Below are 23,161 nucleotides of genomic sequence, written 5' to 3'. Positions count from 1 at the left end.
TCATGAAGCTATAACAGACTATGCATATTTATTGAGGCTTATTCACCAAGCAGTGAGTTCACAAGTCAATCTCAAACTCTAGGCCAAAATACAGATGTTCTCTATAAATATATCCATAAAATATTTTGACCTGTTTATGGTTTAGTTAATAGACCCTTTTCTGTTTACTCTCTACTGTGATTTTTTTTATTTTTTTTTAATATGATCCACAATGTTTTTGTTTTATGCTTTTAAGATTTTACAGTCATCTGCAGAGGACACAAAAATATTCCACAGTGACACAGACACTTTATCCGTTTGCTGCAAAGAAGAAACTTCAGCTGGCACCCAAAATTTTTCAAAATCCAGGTTAGTTTGTAAACTATGCAATCGTTTGCCTCGCACTAGTTTCGGTTTTAAAAGTGTCATTTAGGTACACAATTCATGTTGGATATTACATTTATCCCATAATAACATGCATTACTACAGATCACTTTGCATTGTTTTTTTAGTCTTTAAAATAATGCAGAGAGAGTGAAATAATTATATCTCTGCTGCTAAGGTTAGGGTGAGTTAGGATACAGTAAGGGTTATTAGCAATAGGAAGTGTTATAGGAACCCACTATAAATATGTTATATCAGTGTTACAGTGCCTGGAGTTTCCTTGTGCCATTAGGGTTGGTACTTGGTCGGTATTATACCGGCACTGCCAGTCTAGGCAGGATTTGAGGCAGTTTGGTGCCACTATTGCATATGTACCATTGATGCAAAGGCAGTTATTTTTCTTTTCTGCTTAAAGGGGGGGGAAATGATTTCATACTCCATAACCTTGAAATGTAACTGTAAAAATACTATTCTTTCCCAATAAATGTGTGCACCTACTAGTGAAACTTAAATCACAGTAAGGGACTTTTGTAAATAATGGGAGAGGGACTGATCTGTAGTTAAATGTATTTCTTGAATTAGTCTGTAGTTAAGTGTATAATTGATTTACGATTTATTGTGACAAAGCTATGGTATAATGCACAGGTTCTCAACCTGTGCATTTGTGTACCCCAAGGGGTACATGCGCCAAGGCAGAGTAGGTACCTGCATGCACGGACAGTAGGTGCCAACTCTGCCTGAATGTGCTGTGTCCAGAGGGTAGAATGAAGGTGGGCAGCGAAGGAGCACTGATGTTAAGCACACTGCGGTGATGCCAGAAGTCAGGTTATGATATCACTTCAACCCCGGCATCACTAAACAGCACATGAGGGAACAGTGCTGGAAGAGCACAAATTTGACAGCAGCCACACTATACCCCTGGGAAATGAGCCCCACTGGACCACACAGAAAGATCTTCTCCAGCTCTCCCAAAGGTATGGAGGCTGGGTGGACTTACACTCACAAATTATTATTATTTTTTATGAGAGAGAGAATGTGTTTGTGTGTGTCTTTCAGGTTCCTCTGTGTGCAACTATGTGTGTATTATCTTTTCAGTTTTTGACTTTTATACTTCAGATTATTAGTTTATACACTCCTCCTTACATACACAAGGTAGCGGAGCTCCCTTTTCCCCCTGGCTGGGAACCTCCACCAAGGATTGCTTCCTAGCTGGAACCGGGGAAATTTGACACTCTTCTGCCTCAGCCGCTGTGGCTTGACTTCGGTCCTCCTGGAGCCTCTCTGTCCTGGAACAGGATAAAGAAATAGCTCTGTTTCCTTCCCGGGACTGGACGACACACAGTCTTCGGGACTATAGTCCTTACAAGGACTTTCCCTGCTGAATCCTCCACGAGCTTGAACAAGATGCTCAGCAGTGAATAACCCTTTCCCTCCCCAGTAACTAGATGACACACAGTTCTGGGAGTACAACTGATTTCTGCCTTTTATGCACAGACCCCAGCAGGGGATCTTCATACAACACAATACAAACCCCTCCCAGAGATCTCGGTGTCTGGGAGATAATTTAGTTAAATACCAGTAAGTTAATTACCGTATCTCCCAGCTACAGAGAGCCAAACATAAAAATACCCCAAAACATAATAAAAACATGCACTAACCCCACATGTACTATATCCCCAGACCTGATCTGAGCGCCCATGTTGTTTCATATAGATCCAGATCCATACAGTATATGGGAAACGCCACCAGGGTAAAGTTCTGACCAGCCGCACACGTGGTCCTATGCCCCAAATTGTTCTAGAGCAATGTGTGCTTTGGCTCTGAGGGAGCATTTGTTCCTCTTTGTCTCGGGCACCTTCCCTCCAAAAAGCACGGGTTAATGTAGTTGTTCTGGTGTTTAGTGTCTGTCTTTGCAGGCTTTTTAATGTAAACATTGCCTTACAGAGAAAAGCAGTGTTTACATTACTGTCTAGGAACACCTCTAGTGGCAGTCACTCGGGCTTCCACTGGAGGTTCCTCCTGGGTCAGTACTGAACAATGTGCAGCTCTGATGTCCAGTATCTTCAAGCTCTGCATGGATGCGGTGAACGTTCTCCATACAGATGCATTGATTCTGTGGGAAGGCATTGGATTGGCTGAGATCCTTATGGCACTTGAAGGCTGAATTATGGTGTTGTCATTAACGCCGGGTGCCAGACCGAGGTCATCGGCATACCGAAAATTACAAGTGATGGTCCGCACTCACGGTCTTCTTAAAGCTTAATGTGATAAGATACGTTTTATCACCCTGATTGACTTAGGCGCTGCATCACTTCCTCCCACAAAGAGAGGAGCGCGCGGGAAAGAAGAGTAGGCAGAGTGGAGGGGGGCTGGCCAAGAGAGCCAGACCCCCACAGGCACAGCAGCCTGTGACTGCTCACTGTTTAAAAAGAAAAAAAAAATAGTGCACCCCCCTGGCCTCCACCCCTGAGCGGCGGGTGGGGGCCCTAAAAACTAATAAGGGGGGGACCTAATGTCCTCCCCCCTGGCCCCCAACCCTGAGGGATGGGTGGGGGCCCTAAACTAGAATAAGGGGTTGGGCCTAGTGTCCTCCCCCCTGGCTCCCACCCCTCAGCGGCGGGTGGGGGCCCTAAATTGTAATAAGGGGGGGACCTAGTGTCCTCCCCCCTGGCCCCCACCCCTGAGCGGTGGGTGGGGGCCCTAAACAAGAATAAGGGGGGGGACCTAGTGTCCTCCCCCCTGGCCCCCACCCCTCAGCGGCGGGTGGGGGCCCTAAATACTAATAAGGGGGGGGAACCTAATATAAAGCCTTGCCCCGCCCTGCAATTAGGCTCAGAGCACTCTGATTGGTGGGTTTAAGCCATCCAATCAGAGTGCTCTGACAGGTAAATGAAGAGACTCACAGGTAAGTCTCTACATTTACCTGTCACAGCACTCTGATTGGTTGGTTTGAAATCCACCAATCAGAGTGCTCTGTGTCATTTTACACAGCGTGGGAAAGTTCTTTGGAATTTTCCCACGCTGTGTAATTTGACTCATAACTCTCTGATTGGTGGATTGAAAGTAACCAATCAGAGAGTTATGAGTCAAATTACACAGCGTGGGAAAATTCCAAAGAACTTTCCCACGCTGTGTAAAATGACACAGAGCACTCTGATTGGTGGATTTCAAACCAACCAATCAGAGTGCTGTGACAGGTAAATGTAGAGACTTACCTGTCAGTCTCTTCATTTACCTGTCAGAGCACTCTGATTGGATGGCTTAAACCCACCAATCAGAGTGCTCTGAGCCTAATTGCAGGGTGGGGCAAGGCTTTTTTCAGTCTGCGCGGAGCCCTCCATGGGTGAAGTTGCGTTTTTATTTTTTTTATAATTGCGTCGGTTATTATGGATTTTTATTTGCCCTTTTTTGGGGCTGAAAAAATAAGATTTTAGAAGAAAGAAAACATCGAATGGTAAGTTTTAGGGTGAGGGGGGGTAGGTAGGGGGATAATTTTTGTTGGGGGAGGGAGGGGGTTTGGGGACCCCTAGTCACCTGGGGGGGGAGGGGACATTTTTTAGGGCCCCCACCCGCCGCTCAAGGGTGGGGGCCAGGGGGGAGGACCTTAGGTCCCCCTCCTTATTAGTATTTAGGGCTCCCACCCGCCGCTCAAGGGTGGGGGCCAGGGGGGAGGACCTTAGGTCCCCCTCCTTATTAGTATTTAGGGCTCCCACCCGCCGCTGAGGGGTGGGGGCCAGGGGGTAGGGCACTAGTCCCCCCCCCCTTATTTTACTGTAGGGCCCCCACCCACCGCTCAGGGGGGGAGGACATTAGGTCCCCCCCCCTTATTCCAATTTAGGGCCCTCACCCGCCATTCAGGGGTGGGGGCCAGGGGGGAGGAAATTAGGTCGTCCCCCCCCCTTATTCTTGTTTAGGGCCCCCACCCACCGCTCAGGGGTAGGGGCCGGAGGAGGACAATAGCCCCCCCCCCCTTATTCTGATTTAGGGCCCCCACCCACCGCTCAGGGGTGGGGACTAGGGGGGAGGACATTAGGTTCCCCCCCTTATTCTGATTTAGGGTCAAGAGACCTCTACCATTATACCACCCGAATGTATCATTGCCTCCACAGTTCTTTTCTTGTCTTCTCTGCTTCTTTGTGCTATAATGGCAGCGCAGACTCAGGCACCTAGTGATAAACCTCTAGCATAGGTTGTTTATTCCGTAACTGGAAAGAAAGGAGGTACTAAGAGTGTTCCACGACAATGTGATGGCTGGACATCCAGGCATTAATAAAATGGTGTCCGTTTTCTTTAGATCATTTTGGTGGCCATATCTAAGAAAGGACATCAGAGAGTATGTGGAGCCATGTACTATTTGTGCCGTTTCTAAGGTTCCCCATAAACTACCACTTCCAATACCCAGTGTTCCATGGTCTCATTTGTCTATGGACTTAATTGTTGAACTCCCGATTTCTAAAGGCTATAACATCCTAATGGTTGTTGACCGCTTTTCTAAAATGGCACACTTTGTTCCGCTCAAAAAGATACCTTCTTCCCAAGAGCTGTGGGAGAGCATGTAACAAACAGTTGGGTATAGAATTATCATTTTCATCTTCATACCATCCTCAAACCAATGGTGCGGCTGAGAGAGCCAACCAATTGGAACAATATTTGAGATGTTTTATTAATGGCACTCAAGAAAACTCGTCTGATTTGCTACCATGGTCCGAATTTGCCAGACATAATGCAACCCATGACTCATCTGGACATAGTCCATTTTTTGTTAACAACGGTCGTCATCCTACTGTCCTCCCTGCAGTATTCTCTGACACTGCTATTCTCGTTCTGGATGACCATCTCACATGTATACGTGAGACTTGGACAAAGGTCCACACGGCTTTGGAAACAGCTGCTGCTCGTTGCAAAATGCATGCTGATAAGAGGCGTGTTGCCAATCCTGGTTACCAGGTGGATGACAGGATATAGCCCTCCACACGCAATATTAAACTCAGGGTTCCTAGCATGAAGTTTGCACCTAAGTTTATTGGCCCCTTTCGAATAATTTGCATTCCAAATAGGACACGAGTGCATATTGACCAGCTGTGAAAATTCCAAGTTGGAAAACTGAAATGCGCACCCTCCAAATAAGGTCTTTTAGCCCCAGAGAACCCAACACACCTATACATGGGTGGTATCACTGTACTCAGGATATGTTTCTGAACACTTATTGGGGTGTTTTTTGGCAGTAACCCTTAAGGTTCTCAGTACATGTATTCTTAAATTGCTATGTGTGTCAAAAAATCACAAATTATTATTTTTTTAAAATTTGGCATAGATTGGTGGTAAAATGGTTCCATGAAAAGCGTCAAAATACCCAGAGTTTAATACCTTAGGTTGTCTTCTTTTAAAAAAATATATACATGTGAAGGGTTATTCAGAGATTCCTGACAGATATCAGTGTTACATTGTAACTTTCGTTAATTTTGAAGAAGAAAAAATAATTTAATTAGGACCATGCGGGAAGAGCCCCATCGATATCGCACCATTTTAGTGCGTAGCTGTTGGAGCAGTGGACGCAGGGACTGGTGCCACTGGAGTGTTCCTGGAAAGATCTGGAAAGAGAAGTAGTGAGGCACCCTCAAAGGTAATTCAGTGACTTTCCTCTCACCGCGGCTTGTAGGAGGGCCTTGTCCTGTAAGGAACTGAATCGGAGGATGAGGTTCGGAGTGGTGAAAGGCGATGCACCGGGTGGATTAGGGAGCGGAATGTACCGTCTGGCTTCATGGTCTTGGCGTGTTTCTGCGGTAGGTGGGCCGCAAAGTGATAAAGTGAGGTGTAAGTCTGCCAGTCCCACCGTTTCCGGCACCCCCCTGAGTTTCAAATTATATCTTCGCCTCTGATCTTCCAGGGCATCGATCCTGCGGTCGATCTTTAGTTGGTGCTGATCCAGGGCAGCCAGGCCTTTCTCCACCACTGTAAGCCGGCTGTCATGAGCGCTCTGGGTGGTTTTGAGTTTGGCCATTTTATTGGTCATACTTTCAACGGCCTTCTTGAAGGGGGCTAAGTCTCCCGCTATGTTCGCACGGAGTTCAGCCAACATCGCTTTAAGTTGGGCCCGCCGCCGCTTCCAGTGGGGCATGACCCTGCTTCGTGGTGAGCGCGGCTCTTTCCATCGGGGCAATAGCCATGTCATCCAAGGATTATGAAGAGCCCTCGTCCACAAGCGCCATATTGTTCCATGCGGCCTTTGTGAGCTCCAGAATAGGTTGCCAACATCTCGGCTCAGTGGGCTCTTGTCTGGCTTGGGTTTTTAGTTTTTACGGACCATATTTGATCCTGCAGTCAGGGGGCTGTTTTCAGCTAGTTAATAAAGCAGCTTTCTCCCCAATTTCAGCCTTTATTGGGTAGCGTTGTGCGGAGCACAGAGAACATGCAACCATCCAGGTTCACTGCTAGGCTCTGCACCATAAAATTTAATTTTATGAAGAAGAAAAATACTGTTTTATAAAGCAAATGGGCAGAAGGATTTCCTGCCTCATTCACTTTGAACTATAGTTCAAAGGGGTTTCTCTGTAGAAACATTGTTGGATTTTTCACAGTGCTTCTATGAGAAGTGTTTTGGATACAGGTTATAAGTAATGATGATTACTCACTAATAGGAGGGGGATCCATCACTGGAATAAAAGTGAGTTTAATTGATTTAAACCCTTTATGTGCTGAAATGGGGGTTGGCATTTAAAAATCTAAAGCATTTAAGGAAAGCTCTGATCTTTTTTGTATTTTTGGCGTGTGCTTTTGGCAACTTTGTAGCCATCTAGCTCACTATTCACCTCCATCCAGCATCCAGTCATGGATCCTCTTGTGCAGTCCTGAGGGTCTACATAGGTTTAATTAAGCCTCCGGAGGCCCTCCAAAGGCATTTGTGAGCCCTGTAGTTCGTGCATGCACATTAAACAAGCTATCAGCTAAGGTGGGGGCCCAGTAATTTTTTTTATAGGTTGTACAGGTCAGAGAGTTCCTCAGATCAGAATGATGTGTACTGTGGTTGTTGCTGCCGCCCAGGAGTGATGGGAGTGAGCACAGGACTTATCTTTATGTATTTGTATTCACTTTTTGTATCACACAGCTTTGTTACAATGCAGCCGCCCATCCCGAGTGTTCCCTATTAAGGGTTAATAAGTATATAGGGGTGTATAGAAAAAAATATCCCTCTCTGTCTCATTAGAGATATCTTTGCCAGAAGCTCAAGGAAGCAAGGTGAAAGATCAGCTTAGGACCCACCTAGGGGGTCTGCCTTGACGTTGGCAAGCTGGCATTGTTTCACATGTAGCACCACACCTTATCTACCACCACAATGTCTGGTTAGGTCTAGTGTGATAGAGCTCTGCTTCTATTGCATGTTTGCAACTGTTCTGCGAGAATAAATGTCTCAATATAGTCTTTTTTTTTTTTTTTTTATACATCATCTCTATTGTTATAGCTAAGAACCATTGACTTTATCATTGTGGGGCTCTGTGTATTGAGTGAAGTAGAGTATGACGGATATGACATATTCCAGTGTGCTCTGAGGTATCTAGTGGAATAATTACAGAATGTTGCTTACTTTTTAATTTAGAAAGGATTGTATGGATATGACTGCTGTATAGGGGCCCTTTTTTACTCTATTGGGATGACCGTGCCAGGCAGCTGGTTTCAATTGGGATACATTCTAGTTGAATGAACTGTAAGCAAACTTATGTTTGAAGAACTGAATTTGTTGAAATGCATAGGGAGAGAGCTAGCTGCTATGTGGAAATGACCCCTTATTATATTTACATGCCTTGTGTATGTGCTGTGATGTCATTAGACATCTGGCATTACATTTAATTTGATTGTGGCACTTCCTTCTTCAACTATACATTTGCTAACAATTTTGTTGAAACAAAATTTGGAACTCGGCTGAATGGGAGAATTTTCCAATTTTTATATTTTGGTCAGTTCTCGGTTTAGTGAATAAATACCTTAAATTTGAAAAACTCAGAGTATCCATTCGGTTGTTCAAGCTCATTTTTCATAAATAAGGTGTATAGAAAGTTACACTCAAACTATTGATTCCTAATGCCCACTTGAGGAAGATATTTGACTACCTCCCCACAATATTACATTTATTGTCCACCTGTAAACTCAAAGGACAACTGTCTCCTCCAAATAACGTTTTTATATAATAATCCTTTCATTAAGCTTTTAAACTAAGTTAGCTTTTTAATTATGTAAATGTAAATTTTTTTTTTAGAAAAAGCAACACATGCCTACCTTATAGTAGTATATGACCGGATCCCTTCAGTCAGAAATATGCATCTTGGCTCAGAAAATTGTTTGAAAATTGACATTCTCCATGATCTTCAAACATCGTCTCACCTAAAGTTCATGTATACGGTTGGAGGATCCTGTAATATACTAAAGATAGCGATGAGTATTCTCAACGCCAATTCTGAAAGCCCAACCTCGACCCCAACTCCCCATCCAACTATCGCCCTATATCGCTTCTGCTGTTTGCCTCCAAGATCCTTGAGAAAGTTGTGTATGCGAGATTGACGGACTTCCTCGAATCCAACTTTCTGCTTGACCCCCTTCAGTCTGGATTCCCGCTGGTCATTCTGTTGAAACAGCTGTGACCAAAGTATCCAACGACTTAATCGCTGCTAAATCACGTGGCCATTACTCTATTCTATTTCTCCTTGATCTTTCTGCTGCCTTTGACACTGTTGATCATCAACAGCTTCTTCTCATTCTCCATAATCTTGATCTACGAGATACTGCTCTCTCCTGGTGCTCCTCCTACCACTCCCAGCACTTTTTCAGTGTTTCATTCTCTGGCTCTACCTCTTCTCCCCAACCCCTCTCTGTTGGTGTCCCCCAAGGTTCGGTCCATAGTCCCCTACTGTCCCCTACCCCACTCCCTCTTGAATGTAAGCTCATTGAGCAAGGCCCTCAACCGCTCTGTTCCTGTCCGTCCATTTGTCTGGTTACAATTACGTGTCTGTTAGTCCACCCATTGTACAGTGGTATGGAATTTGCTGCTGCTATATAAATAATAATAAAATAATCTGTTTGCATATACTTCATAAAAAAAAAAAAAAAAAAATCCTTCACCAAGTTTTGGAAAGGATTTCTATATTAAAAAATAGTTTTGAGGTGACAGTTATCCTATAAGTCTCCTACGTTACCAAGTTGTGATATTTGCTATAAATGCTTTGCTCTGTTAACCCTTTAATTATTGAACTCTAAGTCAAAAAAGAGATCAGCTTGTATTCTACATAACCTTTCAATATACCTCTATAAAGTGCTGTGCAGATTTGGTGTATAGATGTCAATGTGTAAATGCATACTTAATATTTTTACAGTGGCATATGGAAATAAAAACCATATATGAACAAAATGTATGCCATTGTACTTTTCCTTTACTTTCATTAATTTACACACAGATCAGAAGTATCCCACCTTGAAGGGTATACCTTCCTGTTCTCATGACCATAGCACAAACTTGCTTTTTTAACTGGCTGTTTAGACTCTTCTTCTTATTTCAGAAATAACATAACTTAACAAGTCTATTTATTTCTATTAACATGGAACAAGACTGCAATCTGTGTGTATATTTAGCAGCCTATCTGCCTTGTCATACATCCTTATAGAGTATTGAAGACACCACACAGTCCATAATGTTGACTACGGATGATGCATAAATGTCTGAGAAGCTGAGATTCAGTTTAATAAAGACCTGAATATAATTTCCATTACTCCATATTTTTCCAGCTGCATCCAAGTGTGACCCTCCCAAAGCACAAGCACAGCTTGTCCTTATAACCTCAAGCAGAAGCATCAACAAAGAAGCAAGCATCTATTTTTTACTTTTTGTAAGGCATAAAATAAGCAAGTTGTGTAGTGTGTGTTTATATATACGGTATATACACACACACACACACACACACACACACACACACACACACACACACACACACCTGTATATAGTACAAGAGCAATACATATAATGGTAAAAAAATGTCAATGTATAGAAGATGGTATGTATATGAAAAAGAATATAAAAAGAAAACCTTTAAAGGGACACTATAGTCACCAGAACAACTGCAGCTTATTGAATTTGTTCTGGTGAGTAGAATCATTACCTTCAGGCTTTTTGCTGTAAACACTGTCTTTTCAGAGAAAAGGCAGTGTTTACATTACAGCCTAGTGATAACTTCACTGGCCACTCCTTAGATGGCAGTTAGAGATCCTTCCTGGATCATGGCTGCCTAAAATGCATCCAAACATTCAGTATCTCCTCCCTCTGCATGCAGACACTGAACTTTCCTGATAGAGATTAATTGATTCAATTTATCTATATGAGGAGATGCTGATTGGCCAGGGCTGTGTTTGAATCATGCTGGCTCTGCCCCTGATCTGCTTCTCTGTCAGTCTCAGCCAATCCTATGGGGAAGCACTGTGATTGGATCAGGCCACCACTTCTAATGATGTCAGCAGACTGCTTGTTTTTTTTTTAGGCAAACAGCATGCAGATCTACAGCTTCTGGCTTGAATACAGCAAGATTTTGCTATATTTATGGAGGCATGAGGGATCCAGGGGGGCTATATGGTGTTGTTAACACTATAGGGTCAGGAATACATGTTTGTTCCTGACCTTATAGTGATCCTTTAACCCCTTAAGGACGGAGGACGGTTCAGGACCGTCATCAGCATTTTTCCATTGCCGACCGCTGACGGTCCTGAACCGTCCTAACTTTAAGATGTACTTACCCGATCGCCGTCATTCCCCCGGCGGCGATCGGCGGTGCTCCCGTTGTGGGGAGACTGCCTGCAGCCCAGACAGTCTCCCCATGGCGGATTAGGACCCCTGGGGCCATGTGATCGCTCAACAGAGCGACCACATGGTCACAATTAGGTGTCCATGTGTCTGCCTGCAGGGGGACTGTCTGTGCTGACAGGCAGTCTCCCTGCAACTGTAAAATCAAAGAAAAAATAAAGTTAAAGTGTAATAAAAAAAATAATAATTATATATGTGTGTATATATATATATAAATGATATATAGACATATTATCTCAATAAACTCAATACCGCACTCAAAAAAAGTAAGAATAAATTGATATATATGCCAAGAGAATTAATTTATTGTACAAAGACTATATATAAATTCTTGAATGAGTAATGAGAAGTGATTTCCTAATAAATTCATCAATTTCAATAATTTCATCGTATATACATCCCAATATATATACAATTATTTACAATCCATGTACATATGAAGAATGGGGTTCAACAGTTCAAATTTGTTTTCAGGTGGATCCACCACTGACTGGTATTGTATGCGTGAAAATAACTGTGACAAAAAGAGAAAATAAGAGAAAAAAAATAAAAAATATTAAGAAAAAATATATTAAGAACAAATAAATAAATAAGAAAAAATAATGAAAAAATGAAAAAAAGTTTGTTTGATCTCACCAATTAAAGTGTACACTGTCACTGTCCAGTTTCCAAGAGATGAAAAATGTAGTGGATAATCCAGAAGATAATTGTGGCAAAAGTCCCTTAATCCATCACTGGAGGAACAATTTCTGAACTCCTTCCTTTATGCACATGTCAAGTTGTGTCTGTATGCATCTTGTTGAAGATATAACGGTCAGGCTTGATCCAAAGTCGTTGGGCTGCGCGCTCGGGACAAACCAGTCCCTTCAATGGCCCCTTTTTTTGAGTGCGGTATTGAGTTTATTGAGATAATTTGTAAATATTTTGAGGTCGTTATGGGAAACACCTCCAATACCTGCACCACTCAGTAGCAGAGTGCCAACACATATTGAAGTTTTTTGGATATATAGACATATATTATACCTATATAATATATGTCTATATATCATATATATATATATGTCATACTAAGTGTATTTTTATATTAATATGTACATATATTAATATAAAAAATACACTTATAATTAAATTACACACGTGTGTGTGTGTGTGTGTATGTATATATATATAATATGTATAATAACTATATATATTGTATATATATATTATTATAAAATGCAAATAAGTAATTCAAATTAAATTAAACATGTAAAAATAATAATACAAATTTAACTAAAATTATATATCTATACGAAATTTTATTCCAACTGTATTTTGATATTAATATATATATATATATATATATATATCCAAGATAAATAAGCAAGGCACTCTCCTCCAATCTTCTCAAAATAAGACTGTGTTGCCTAGGTGCAATCCCGCGTAGAAATATAAACAAACAAATGAAGGGAGCACACTAGGACTCTTCTCAGTGGAAATAAAAGGTATTTACTGTATCAAAAAGTTAATACATCTTCTGTGCAGAGTAAATAATCGACGTTTCGACCCTCCTTGGGTCTTTATCTTGATAAAGACCCAAGGAGGGTCGAAACGTCGATTATTTACTCTGCACAGAAGATGTATTAACTTTTTGATACAGTAAATACCTTTTATTTCCACTGAGAAGAGTCCTAGTGTGCTCCCTTCATTTGTTTGTTTATATATATATATATATATATATATATTTTTTTTTTAAATTCTCTTTTTATTATTAATTTTAGATTTTTTTTTTTTTTTTTTTACAGAAAAAAAGTATATAAAAACATTTTATACAAACATGTAGACAGAACAACAAAAACATTCACCCCCCCCCCCCCCCCTCTCTCGAGAGCTCAACATATTTCCAATTTCTTTTACTTTTTTTTTCAAATGGTAATCATATTGCCTTTACATTTGTAGTAATTTTTTTTCCCAAGTTGCCCATAGTCTCAAATTATCATCCAGGGCCCTGCAGTGGTCCTTCTCCATTTTGATTTGATAAATCAACTGAATTATTATCAATTTGATACTGAAGACAGTGTTTCCCTTCCAGTTTCTTGCAATTATTATTTTACATGCTATTAAACATTGAATAATTAAAAATTGGTTTATTTTATTTAATTTTGGCAATTTTGGCATTGATAGTGTAATAGCATTGTTTCTGGTTTTAGAGATATTTCAACACCGCAAAGTGTATGGATGATAAATTGAGCCCACTGCCATACCACAATCACTAGTCTACAAGACCACCACATATGAATGTAGTCGCCTTTTTCCTCTCTACACCTCCAACAGTTTACGTCCTTATGTGTGTCAAATTTAGCTATTTTAGTTGGCGTCATATACCATTGATGTATTAACTTAAAGTGTGTTTCTGTCAGTATAAAGGAATGTACGTTTTTATTAATTTTCTGTATAGTTGATAACCATTCATTTACTTCTACATTTATTTTTAGTTCCATGTTCATTTTTTTAATAGCATTAGGAAGGACACTTACAATGAAATTGTGTATATATATCTATGTATATATAAATAAATAAAAAGAATACGAACTATACATATGTCCATATACAAATATACATAATTATATAAATATACACGTAGACTTCAAATATATAAATATGCATATATATTTAAATTCTACGTGCGTATTTATGTAATATTTTTACATAATTAAGTTATTTTATTGATTGCAATTTAAGGGACCTGCCTGCCAACCCAGGCCGAAAGTACAGAGAATTTAATTTGCTATCACTGTATTTTACCCTGTAACGTTCTACGACACCCTAAAACCTGTACATGGGGGGTAGTGTTTTACTCGGGAGACTTCGCTGAACACAAATATTAGTGATTCAAAACAGTAAAACATATAACAGCGATGATATTGTCAGTGAAAGTGACTTTTTTTTGCATTTTTCACACACAAACAGCACTTTTACTGATGATATAATTGTTGTGATACATTTTCCAGTTTTGAAACACTAATATTTGTGTTCAGCAAAGTCTCCGGAGTATAACAGTACCCCCCATGTACAGTTTTTATAGCGTTTTTGAAAGTTACAGGGTCAAATATTTGGGTCAAATATTTTTACATTGAAAATGGCCAGGTTGGTTACGTTGCCTTTGAGAGCGTATGGTAGCCCAGGAATGAGAATTACCCCCATGATGGCATACCATTTGCAAAAGAAGACAACCCAAGGTATTGCAAATGGGGTATGTCTTGTCTTTTTTAGTAACCACTTGGTCACAAACACTGGCCAAAATTAGCGTTCAATTTAGTTTTTTACTTTTTTCACACACAAACAAATATGAACGCTAACTTTGGCCAGTGTTTGCGACTAAGTGGCTACTAAAAAAGTCTGGACATACCCCAATTTGAATACCCTGGGTTATCTACTTTAAAAAATCTATGTACATGTGGGGTGTTATTCAGCGATTTATGACAGATAATAGTGTTACAATGTCACTATTGATACATTTTAAAAATTTATGTTTTGAAACCGCAATATCCTACTTGTACTTATAGCCCTATAACATGCAAAAAGCATGTAAACACTGGGTATTTTTAAACTCAGGACAAAATTTTGAATCTATTTAGCAGTTTTTTTTTCATTCGCTTTTGTAGATGAGTAAAAGATTTTTCACATAAAAGTCAAAAAAACATATTTTTTTCAATTTTTCATCATATTTTTTCTTTTTTTTTTTTTAAATTAAATTACATGAGATTAAATAAATAATGGTATGTAAAGAGCCCCTTTTGTCCTGAAAAAAACAATATATAATTTGTATGGGAACAGTAAATGAGAGAGCGGAAAATTACAGCTAAACACAAACACCACAAAAGTGTAAAAAGATGCCTGGTCGCAAATGTACAACATCGCAATAAGAGTCCGGTCCTTAACCCCTTCAGGACGGAGTCAATAGTGCACGTTCTGATCAAAACAAAACGTAAACAAAAACTGGAATTTGCGCTATATGTCTGTTCAACCGTAATTCACCTCTTTAATATTAAATGCACCCACACTTATTATATATCATTTTGTCCAGGAGAAACAGGGCTTTCATTTCATATAAAATATTTATATATGGGGGGGCGGGGCCTGAGCTTCATGGCGGCTGGATGTGCCTCGTGTGAGCTCCGTGCTCAACACACTTTCCAAGCCAGCAAAACCTATCCTAGCCAGCCGAAAATCTACCACAAACACCGGAACTTTAAGCAGACAAACCCCAGAAGCCAGCTGAGGTGCCCCGAGCCTGCCGCCCGTGGGTGCACGAAGTGACCATCGGGAGTGAGGCCTAGCAGTATCGCCGGACGGGTGAGGCGGCCGATCCCCCGATCCGTGCAACCTAGTGCCCTCCCAAGTGAGCTACACAGCCCTGTTCCCCCCCCCCCCCTCCCCTCTGGACCGGTTGGGGAGATCCCAGTCCACCCCAGCTTGTAACTGGCACCTCGTGAAGGCCATCTCACAGCCTTAACCAACCGAGACTCTGCCCCAGCAGCCACACACAAGATGGCGGCCCGACTTACCCTGCAAGACAACCATTCCCAGCATCCCGAGCCTGAACCACTGAGCCCAGCACAGATCACTCACAGGAGGCTGGATGAAATTATTAACCGCTTCTGGGCCGAGCTGGAGGCACGCCAATCAGCGGCTGAGAGCACCGTGAGAGCACAACGTCCCAGACACCCTCCGCAGAAGCAGTGGAGTGGGCCTCACACGAACCGACCGACCGCCAAGAGCCTCTTGGATTCCCCGGAGGCCGCAACCAATGGCCGTCCCACACGCCTTCCTAGGCCGAAGACCACCCGGAGCAAAACTCCGAGACACCGACCACAACGCTATCGGCGCCCAAAGAAGGGAAGACCCGGCCTCGTTGAGACACCGAGTCAGTGGAAAGCAGGTGCAGGCCTTCACAACGACCTGGGGCTGGCTGATGGCCATCAAACACCGGCATCCCGCTACCACCCTGTGGACTCACCCGGATGAGGGTATCACCTTACCTAGCAAGGGCATCGGCTGATCATGGACTCTCAGCCCCAAGGGCACTAAACGGTTAGACCGGCAGAGATCAAACCGTCCTACCGAGCGTGTAACTTACTGTATGGACTTAACCCTATACTCTTATATCTAGATTGTATTACCAGTTTTAAGACCGTGCCTGCTTACGACCCTTATGCATGTTATTTTACGCACTTGCAGCACCGGGCATGGCTTGCATATTCCAGCCATACTAACTGGCTTTACATAGCTACCCCTTTTGCACCACATAAGTTTGAATGCTGTTATAATGTTGGATAGTATAGCTTCCACCTATTCACCCGTGGAAAAATATCAGTAAAAACTTAGCTTTTTTCGGATACTTGCTTCCCTCTAGTCACCTCCCAACTTGGTGACCATATACAACTAATGCAAACAAATCGACCAGGGATTCAGCTTGTATCACTAGAACATAAGCATACAACACAACATAGTGTAATACAGTTAGATTAAAATATTCATTTTATCTTTCAAGGTTGCACTCACAAGTTATTGGATTTTTTCAAGCCCTCAGGTTGCCTCCCCTGTAGTTTGGGGGGTTCCTTCTTTTGTCTGGTTGCCACGCCAACTCCAAATTTAGGAAGTCCACACACTCCCAATGGTTGGTAAAAAAAGGAAATTTATTGGCTTTAAAAATATAAAAATCAAATCATAAAATGATACTACTGGTCCTACGCGTTTCGTCTCCCTTGGGAAACTTCCTCAGGGACCCAGTATCAAATTTCAGTTAAAACATACAATTTACATACACTGTCAAAACATCAAGTGTACAAATAAGCCTATTTTCCCCCTCCCCTCTCAAACCCTTAAATATGTTCAAGCTGGGAGTTCATTGGTGGTGTGGTGGGCGTTGATGCAGAATCCTCTTCCTATTGGGCTTCCTATTTGTGGTATGGAGGGTGTCTCAGCTGTTTCCATGTACTTCAATCTTTTTTCGCGGTCAAAATCTCCTGTCCGTCTTCACTTCCGGTTCGGCGCACTTCCGTGCGTTCCATTGTGGCTTTGTTAAGATGGCCGTGCGTTCCATTGGATTCAGTAGCTCAAATTTGAATCGTTGCCCTCTGGTGGTCGCCAGAGGTAATATCATGGATATGCATGATGTTAACGTCAATTTAGAAAAAAATAAATGGAAGGAGACAACATGTTGATTTGCATTCTTTTTCCTTCAAATACTACATATTTTCAGCATATTTTTCAACCATTTTTCTTCATTTCATTCATCAGTTTGCACTTGTCCTTCCTTAAACCTCTATAGAACTTAAATTATATTTTAATATTGATGTTAATTGTTAATCTCCCATTATGAAAGGGTTTTCACTAAATATATCCTTATTTTGCCATATTTTCACTATATGCATATATATATATATATCTATTTCGTTATATATAGTCAGGACATTGCATACTGATGAATATCTTTAATGAACACAGTTAACAACCATAATCTATTTTTCAACAACCCTCTTATCTCCTATTTATATATTAATTTTTCTCAATATTTTTATTTTTATTATTATTGATATACAATTGCTATTATTAATGTCTTCATTTCTGAACAAATGTTTCCAAATATTAGTTTACTTTTGTGTATGCATTATGCCTCTCTCCTTTGAGTACTTATTTTAATCAATTGTTGTATTATTGTCTGTTTCTATAGAAATACCGTTCCAACCAGGTGAATACATTATAACTGTTAATTCAGGAAGCACACTAGGTCCACATCGACATTCAATCCCTTAGGATTAAGTGTCTGTAATTTGTGGATCCAGTATGTCTCCCTCTGAGCCAGCTTTTGATCTCTATTACCTCCCCTCCAATGTGGGGAAATTTTCTCTATAGCTGTACATCTTAGTTTCTTTAAATTGAACAAGGGGCAGGAATTGCAGTGGGTCGGTACTGAATGGGTTTTTAAATCTTTTTTGATGTTATTAATGTGTTCCATTGCTCTGATTTTAAAAGCCCTTTTTGTACGGCCTATATATTGCTTACCGCACGGACACTGTAGTAAATATACCACATAGTCCGTGAGGCAGCCAATATTGTTTTTTATCGGGAAATTTTCTCCTGTGATATTACTTTTAAAGTGTGTATTGGTTCCCAAATTAGCAGTCGAGCATGCTTTACATTTTCTACATCCTTTGAACCCATTTGTTTCCTTTTTTAAAAGATCTTTTTTTTGTTTTATGGCATAACTTGGAGCCAAAAGATTTTTCAGATTTTTATTTTTTCTATATATTAATGTTGGTTTTTTCGGCAATATCTCTCCCAAGAGGGGGTCTTCCAGCAGGATTGGCCAAAATTTTTCCAAACTTTTTTTGATTTTAAAATGATCGGTATTGTATTGAGTTATGAAAGCTGTACGGAATTTCTCTCCATCCTGCTTAACTTTTATATTATTTTGTAATAATTCCTCCCTTCCTTTTCCTGACATGATTCTAATTTCTTTGTCTATTGAATTTTTATTATAACCCTTTTTAACCAACTTTTTCTTTATATGATCTGCCTGTTGTATGAAGTCATCAGGATGGGAACAGTTACGTCTCACCCTCGTCAGTTGTCCTTTTGCAATTCCCCTCAACCACGGTTGGTGGTGGCAGCTTTTTTTGTGGACGTAACTGTTCCCATCCGTCGGCTTAAAATAACATTTGGTTTTTATCTCCCTTCCTTCTCCAAATAAAGTCAAATCCAAAAAGTGTATTTCATTTTTATTCCAAATTGGTGAAAAACGTAAGTTATAGTCGTTATCATTTAGATAACCTACAAAAGATACAAACGACGTGTATGTGCCCTTCCAAATAATTAGCACATCATCAATAAACCTCCGCCATAGGACCAGATCCGCCACCCAGTCATGCCCTCGCCACACAGAAAGATCCTCCCATCTTCTCATGTATGTGTTGGCATAACTGGGGGCGAACCTGGTGCCCATGGCGGTCCCCGTGGTTTGTAAATAAAAACACCCATCAAAGTAAAAATAATTGTGTTTCAAAATAAATTCTACTGCTTTCCAAATAAATTCTTTTGTATGATTAGACAAATCTTTGTCTTTATTCATAAAGTGGTTGATTGCTTCCAACCCCAAAGTGTGACTTATCACCGTGTAGAGAGATGCCACGTCCAACGTGGCCCAACTATAGTTATCCTGCCATTCTAAATTTTCTATTTCCTGTAAAAAAGATTTAGTGTCTTTCGTATAAGATAAGGCCTCTTGGGCATATGGTTGAAGGTATGAGTCCACGAAGGCAGATAGATTGGCCGTTATGGAATCTATCCCACTAATAATGGGTCTTCCCGGCGGAGTATGTAGATTTTTGTGAATTTTGGGGATAAAATAAAATATTGGGATGGTGGGGTATTTATTAAACAAAAATTCAAAGTTTTTTTGTGAGATGACTCCATCATTTTTTCCCATCACCAATAATTCATTTAATTTAGAATTGAATATTGAAGTGGGATCACTGTCCAATTTCCTGTATGTTTTTATATCTTGTAAGATGTTGTTACTTTCCCTCATATAGTATTCTGTGGACATTACCACTATCCCCCCCCCCTTATCCGCTTCCTTGATGATAATATCATCTCTTTCTTTAAGGATTTTGAGGCCCTCTCTATCTGCCTTCGTTAGATTATCATTCTTCTGATATTCCGAATTTTTATGTGACTTTATGGATTTTCGCAATTCCTTTTCCACCATGTGCTCAAAGGTTTCCAGATGTGAACCTTTACTATACACAGGATAGAAATGAGATTTTGGTTTAAAATTCAATCTACTTGAATCCCTAGGTTCCCCCTGTTGGTAATGTATTGGATATTTCAAAAAATGTCTTTTGACTGTTAAATTCCGAACATATTTTTTCAAATCAATATACAAATTGAAATCATTAGCTTTTTGATTTGGGGCAAATTTCATGCCTTTTTCTAACAAATTAATCTCTTGTTTGGATAATGGTTTTCCTGAGATGTTAAAAATACCTTTCTCTATCTCTTGTAAGGGGAGATGTGTTCCCTTCTCGAAGGATTTGTGTACTCCTCCATTCTCTTTCGTTTCGATGGTGTTTCTACCGAGAGGGGTGCAAACCGATTCGGGTGTGTTGTCACCTCCTCCCTTGGTTTGAAGTAGTTGGTGATAGATCTCTCTTTTGGAACTCTTGTTCTCCCCATAAAATTTCTCTCATTTCCCTCATTGGATGAATTCCTCTTGCTGTACTCCGCACCTTCACTAGTTACTTGGGCATAAGTTAAACTCCTCCTTCTATCATTTGATGGACTCCCTTCTCCCTTCTCGGAGATTTTGACCGCGAAAAAAGATTGAAGTACATGGAAACAGCTGAGACACCCTCCATACCACAAATAGGAAGCCCAATAGGAAGAGGATTCTGCATCAACGCCCACCACACCACCAATGAACTCCCAGCTTGAACATATTTAAGGGTTTGAGAGGGGAGGGGGAAAATAGGCTTATTTGTACACTTGATGTTTTGACAGTGTATGTAAATTGTATGTTTTAACTGAAATTTGATACTGGGTCCCTGAGGAAGTTTCCCAAGGGAGACGAAACGCGTAGGACCAGTAGTATCATTTTATGATTTGATTTTTATATTTTTAAAGCCAATAAATTTCCTTTTTTTACCAACCATTGGGAGTGTGTGGACTTCCTAAATTTGGAGTTGGCGTGGCAACCAGACAAAAGAAGGAACCCCCCAAACTACAGGGGAGGCAACCTGAGGGCTTGAAAAAATCCAATAACTTGTGAGTGCAACCTTGAAAGATAAAATGAATATTTTAATCTAACTGTATTACACTATGTTGTGTTGTATGCTTATGTTCTAGTGATACAAGCTGAATCCCTGGTCGATTTGTTTGCATAATGTTGGATAGGCCTTGCACCACGGGTATAAGCGGGGTATGTACTGGTACGTTATTTTATTGTCTTATTATTTTTTTTTTTTATTCTTTATTTTGGGTGTGCACAGAATAAACAGGCAGCCGGTATGCGCCACAACAGCGACATCCAGTAAAATCGGTAAACATAGGTAGTACAAGTCATGGCATACGTTATACAGGCACATTTTTATAGATATTGTTTTACGATAGTTTAGGTTGGCGTTTATTTTTCAAGATGGTAGCATAACGCACATTCCGTACAGGAAGAGGTAGGAGAGGGACAAAAGAGGAAAAACATGGCTCGTGCAGAGAACGTACATACAAGAACATTTGAAACAATTAGGTTATTAGTATTACATCACGCTTGTTGCCTATGCCGTGAGAGACTGGGAATTCGTATATTCCGTATAAGTTTTAACTAGCTTAGACATCTAGATTGTGAGAGTACAAGCAAACAAAACATGTGAGAGCGCCCAAAGGCCAACAGCTGTAGCCTAGACCCCCCATGACATATAAGGCTGCTCATTGTTACAGCAGATTAGACAATGCTTATGATTAAACAATGCTTATGATTAACCAAGATCACAGTAATAAGAGAGGTGGTTGCCATCTGGTCAGGTCTGACCGCTATTCAGGATATTAACTAAGTGATTAAACAATGCGACTCTATGTGATGAAAAATATTGAACACTAAGAAATTATTTGTGTACATTATAGACCTGCATACTTAAAGAAAGTTCAGCCAATCCCTGTCAGCGGCATAGCTGTAAGTTGTACGCTTGTGGAGTTGTAGCTTGCCACTAATTAAACATGGAGACGGTTGCGCTTTCACGTTTATGCCGTACATAGTATAGGTAGTACATATTCACGGCAGTACATATTAACGGCAGTATGAGTCTATCTTGTGGTATCGTGCTGATGTGGGGCAAAGTCTGTTTCAGCTGCAGGGACGTGGTGGCGTGGCAATAGGCCATCCAGCAATGAGGCTTTGAGAGTCATCCGATGCCTCTAGTTGGCAGGGGTATGGCTCCAGCCGGTGGATTCCAAGGGGCCTCGGTGCCGCAGACTAACGGAACAGGTGGGCCTCCGCCTCTCGGTCTCCGGCAATTACCTCGGGTGGCATGGGCATGTCCTTGGTGGCTTGCCGGTCTCTTTGTTCCCCATTTTGATCTGGTGATTGGTGTCTCTGCTTTTTGCCTTAATGTGGGAGTTAAGCCCTTTTGTACCCTGGTTGCGGCCGAGAAGCGTTGTCGGCGGCTCTTGACTGTCAGGCCGCGAGCTGAGCTTGGGACCTCCGAGTGCATCTCACTATCGTGAGTGGGGGTTCCCTTGGTTTGTCGGGACCCTGGCAGGCATTGACGGGTGCGCGGACCGCGGCCCTGAAGTCCAGGCTTGGTCACCGCACTCCTCTGTTGATGCTCACGGGAAGGCGGCCTGGTGGAGCCCTTCAGGGTCGGTGGAGGTGTAGGTAAGGGCAGACGAGGGTCCTTTGTGGCTGTTCGGGTCCGAGTCATTGTGGCCCACAAGCGTGCCCAAAAATGATTGAAGGCTGCTGTTATGCGGTCTTCTTGGCAGGTCCCGCTTGCCTGTTGCTCTGGTTGAGGTTTTGTGAGTGTAGGCCCAGGAGCTTTATCGGCAGCCTCCATCTTGAGTGCTGATTGCGAGTTGCGTATAGTCCTGTGGCCCCATGTAATGCGGACCGGGATGACCCCCGCCGGTCCATAGGGGGGGAACGTGGGCCCAGTAGTGAGTCTGCCGAGTGTGAAAGCGGCGGGAGAGCGGCCGGCTCTCCCGCGCCTCTCGAATAAGTAGGCCGCATGTTGGCGCCGAGCAGGGCATCGCTGTTTGAGGTGTCCTTCTGTAGGGCTCGGTGTCCTCTGCTCGGTTTCAGCATCCCGGTGCCCGATTTGGGTGTCTATTTTGGCAAAGAACTGTGATTATTGTTTGTGGGCCCGGGAGCTGCTGCTTCTTGCGTCCGCTCAACTCAGCGGTCAGGCCCCGCCCCTTTATTGTCTTATT

The 23,161-nt window shown here is 41.5% G+C and overlaps 1 protein-coding gene across 1 annotated transcript in view; it reads left to right on the top strand.

Moving 5' to 3' along the window:
- Positions 1–23,161, top strand: part of NFU1 (NFU1 iron-sulfur cluster scaffold) — a 66,137-nt gene that overhangs the window by 819 nt on the left and 42,157 nt on the right. The window contains exon 2 of the mRNA XM_063445581.1: positions 236–348. Coding sequence (XP_063301651.1) covers positions 236–348 — 113 coding nt within the window. The remainder of the gene's footprint in view (positions 1–235; positions 349–23,161) is intronic.

This window comes from Pelobates fuscus, chromosome 3, assembly GCF_036172605.1.
Source record: "Pelobates fuscus isolate aPelFus1 chromosome 3, aPelFus1.pri, whole genome shotgun sequence".
In the NCBI taxonomy this organism is placed as follows: domain Eukaryota; kingdom Metazoa; phylum Chordata; class Amphibia; order Anura; family Pelobatidae; genus Pelobates; species Pelobates fuscus.
This window is presented reverse-complemented; position numbering and strand designations above follow the sequence as displayed.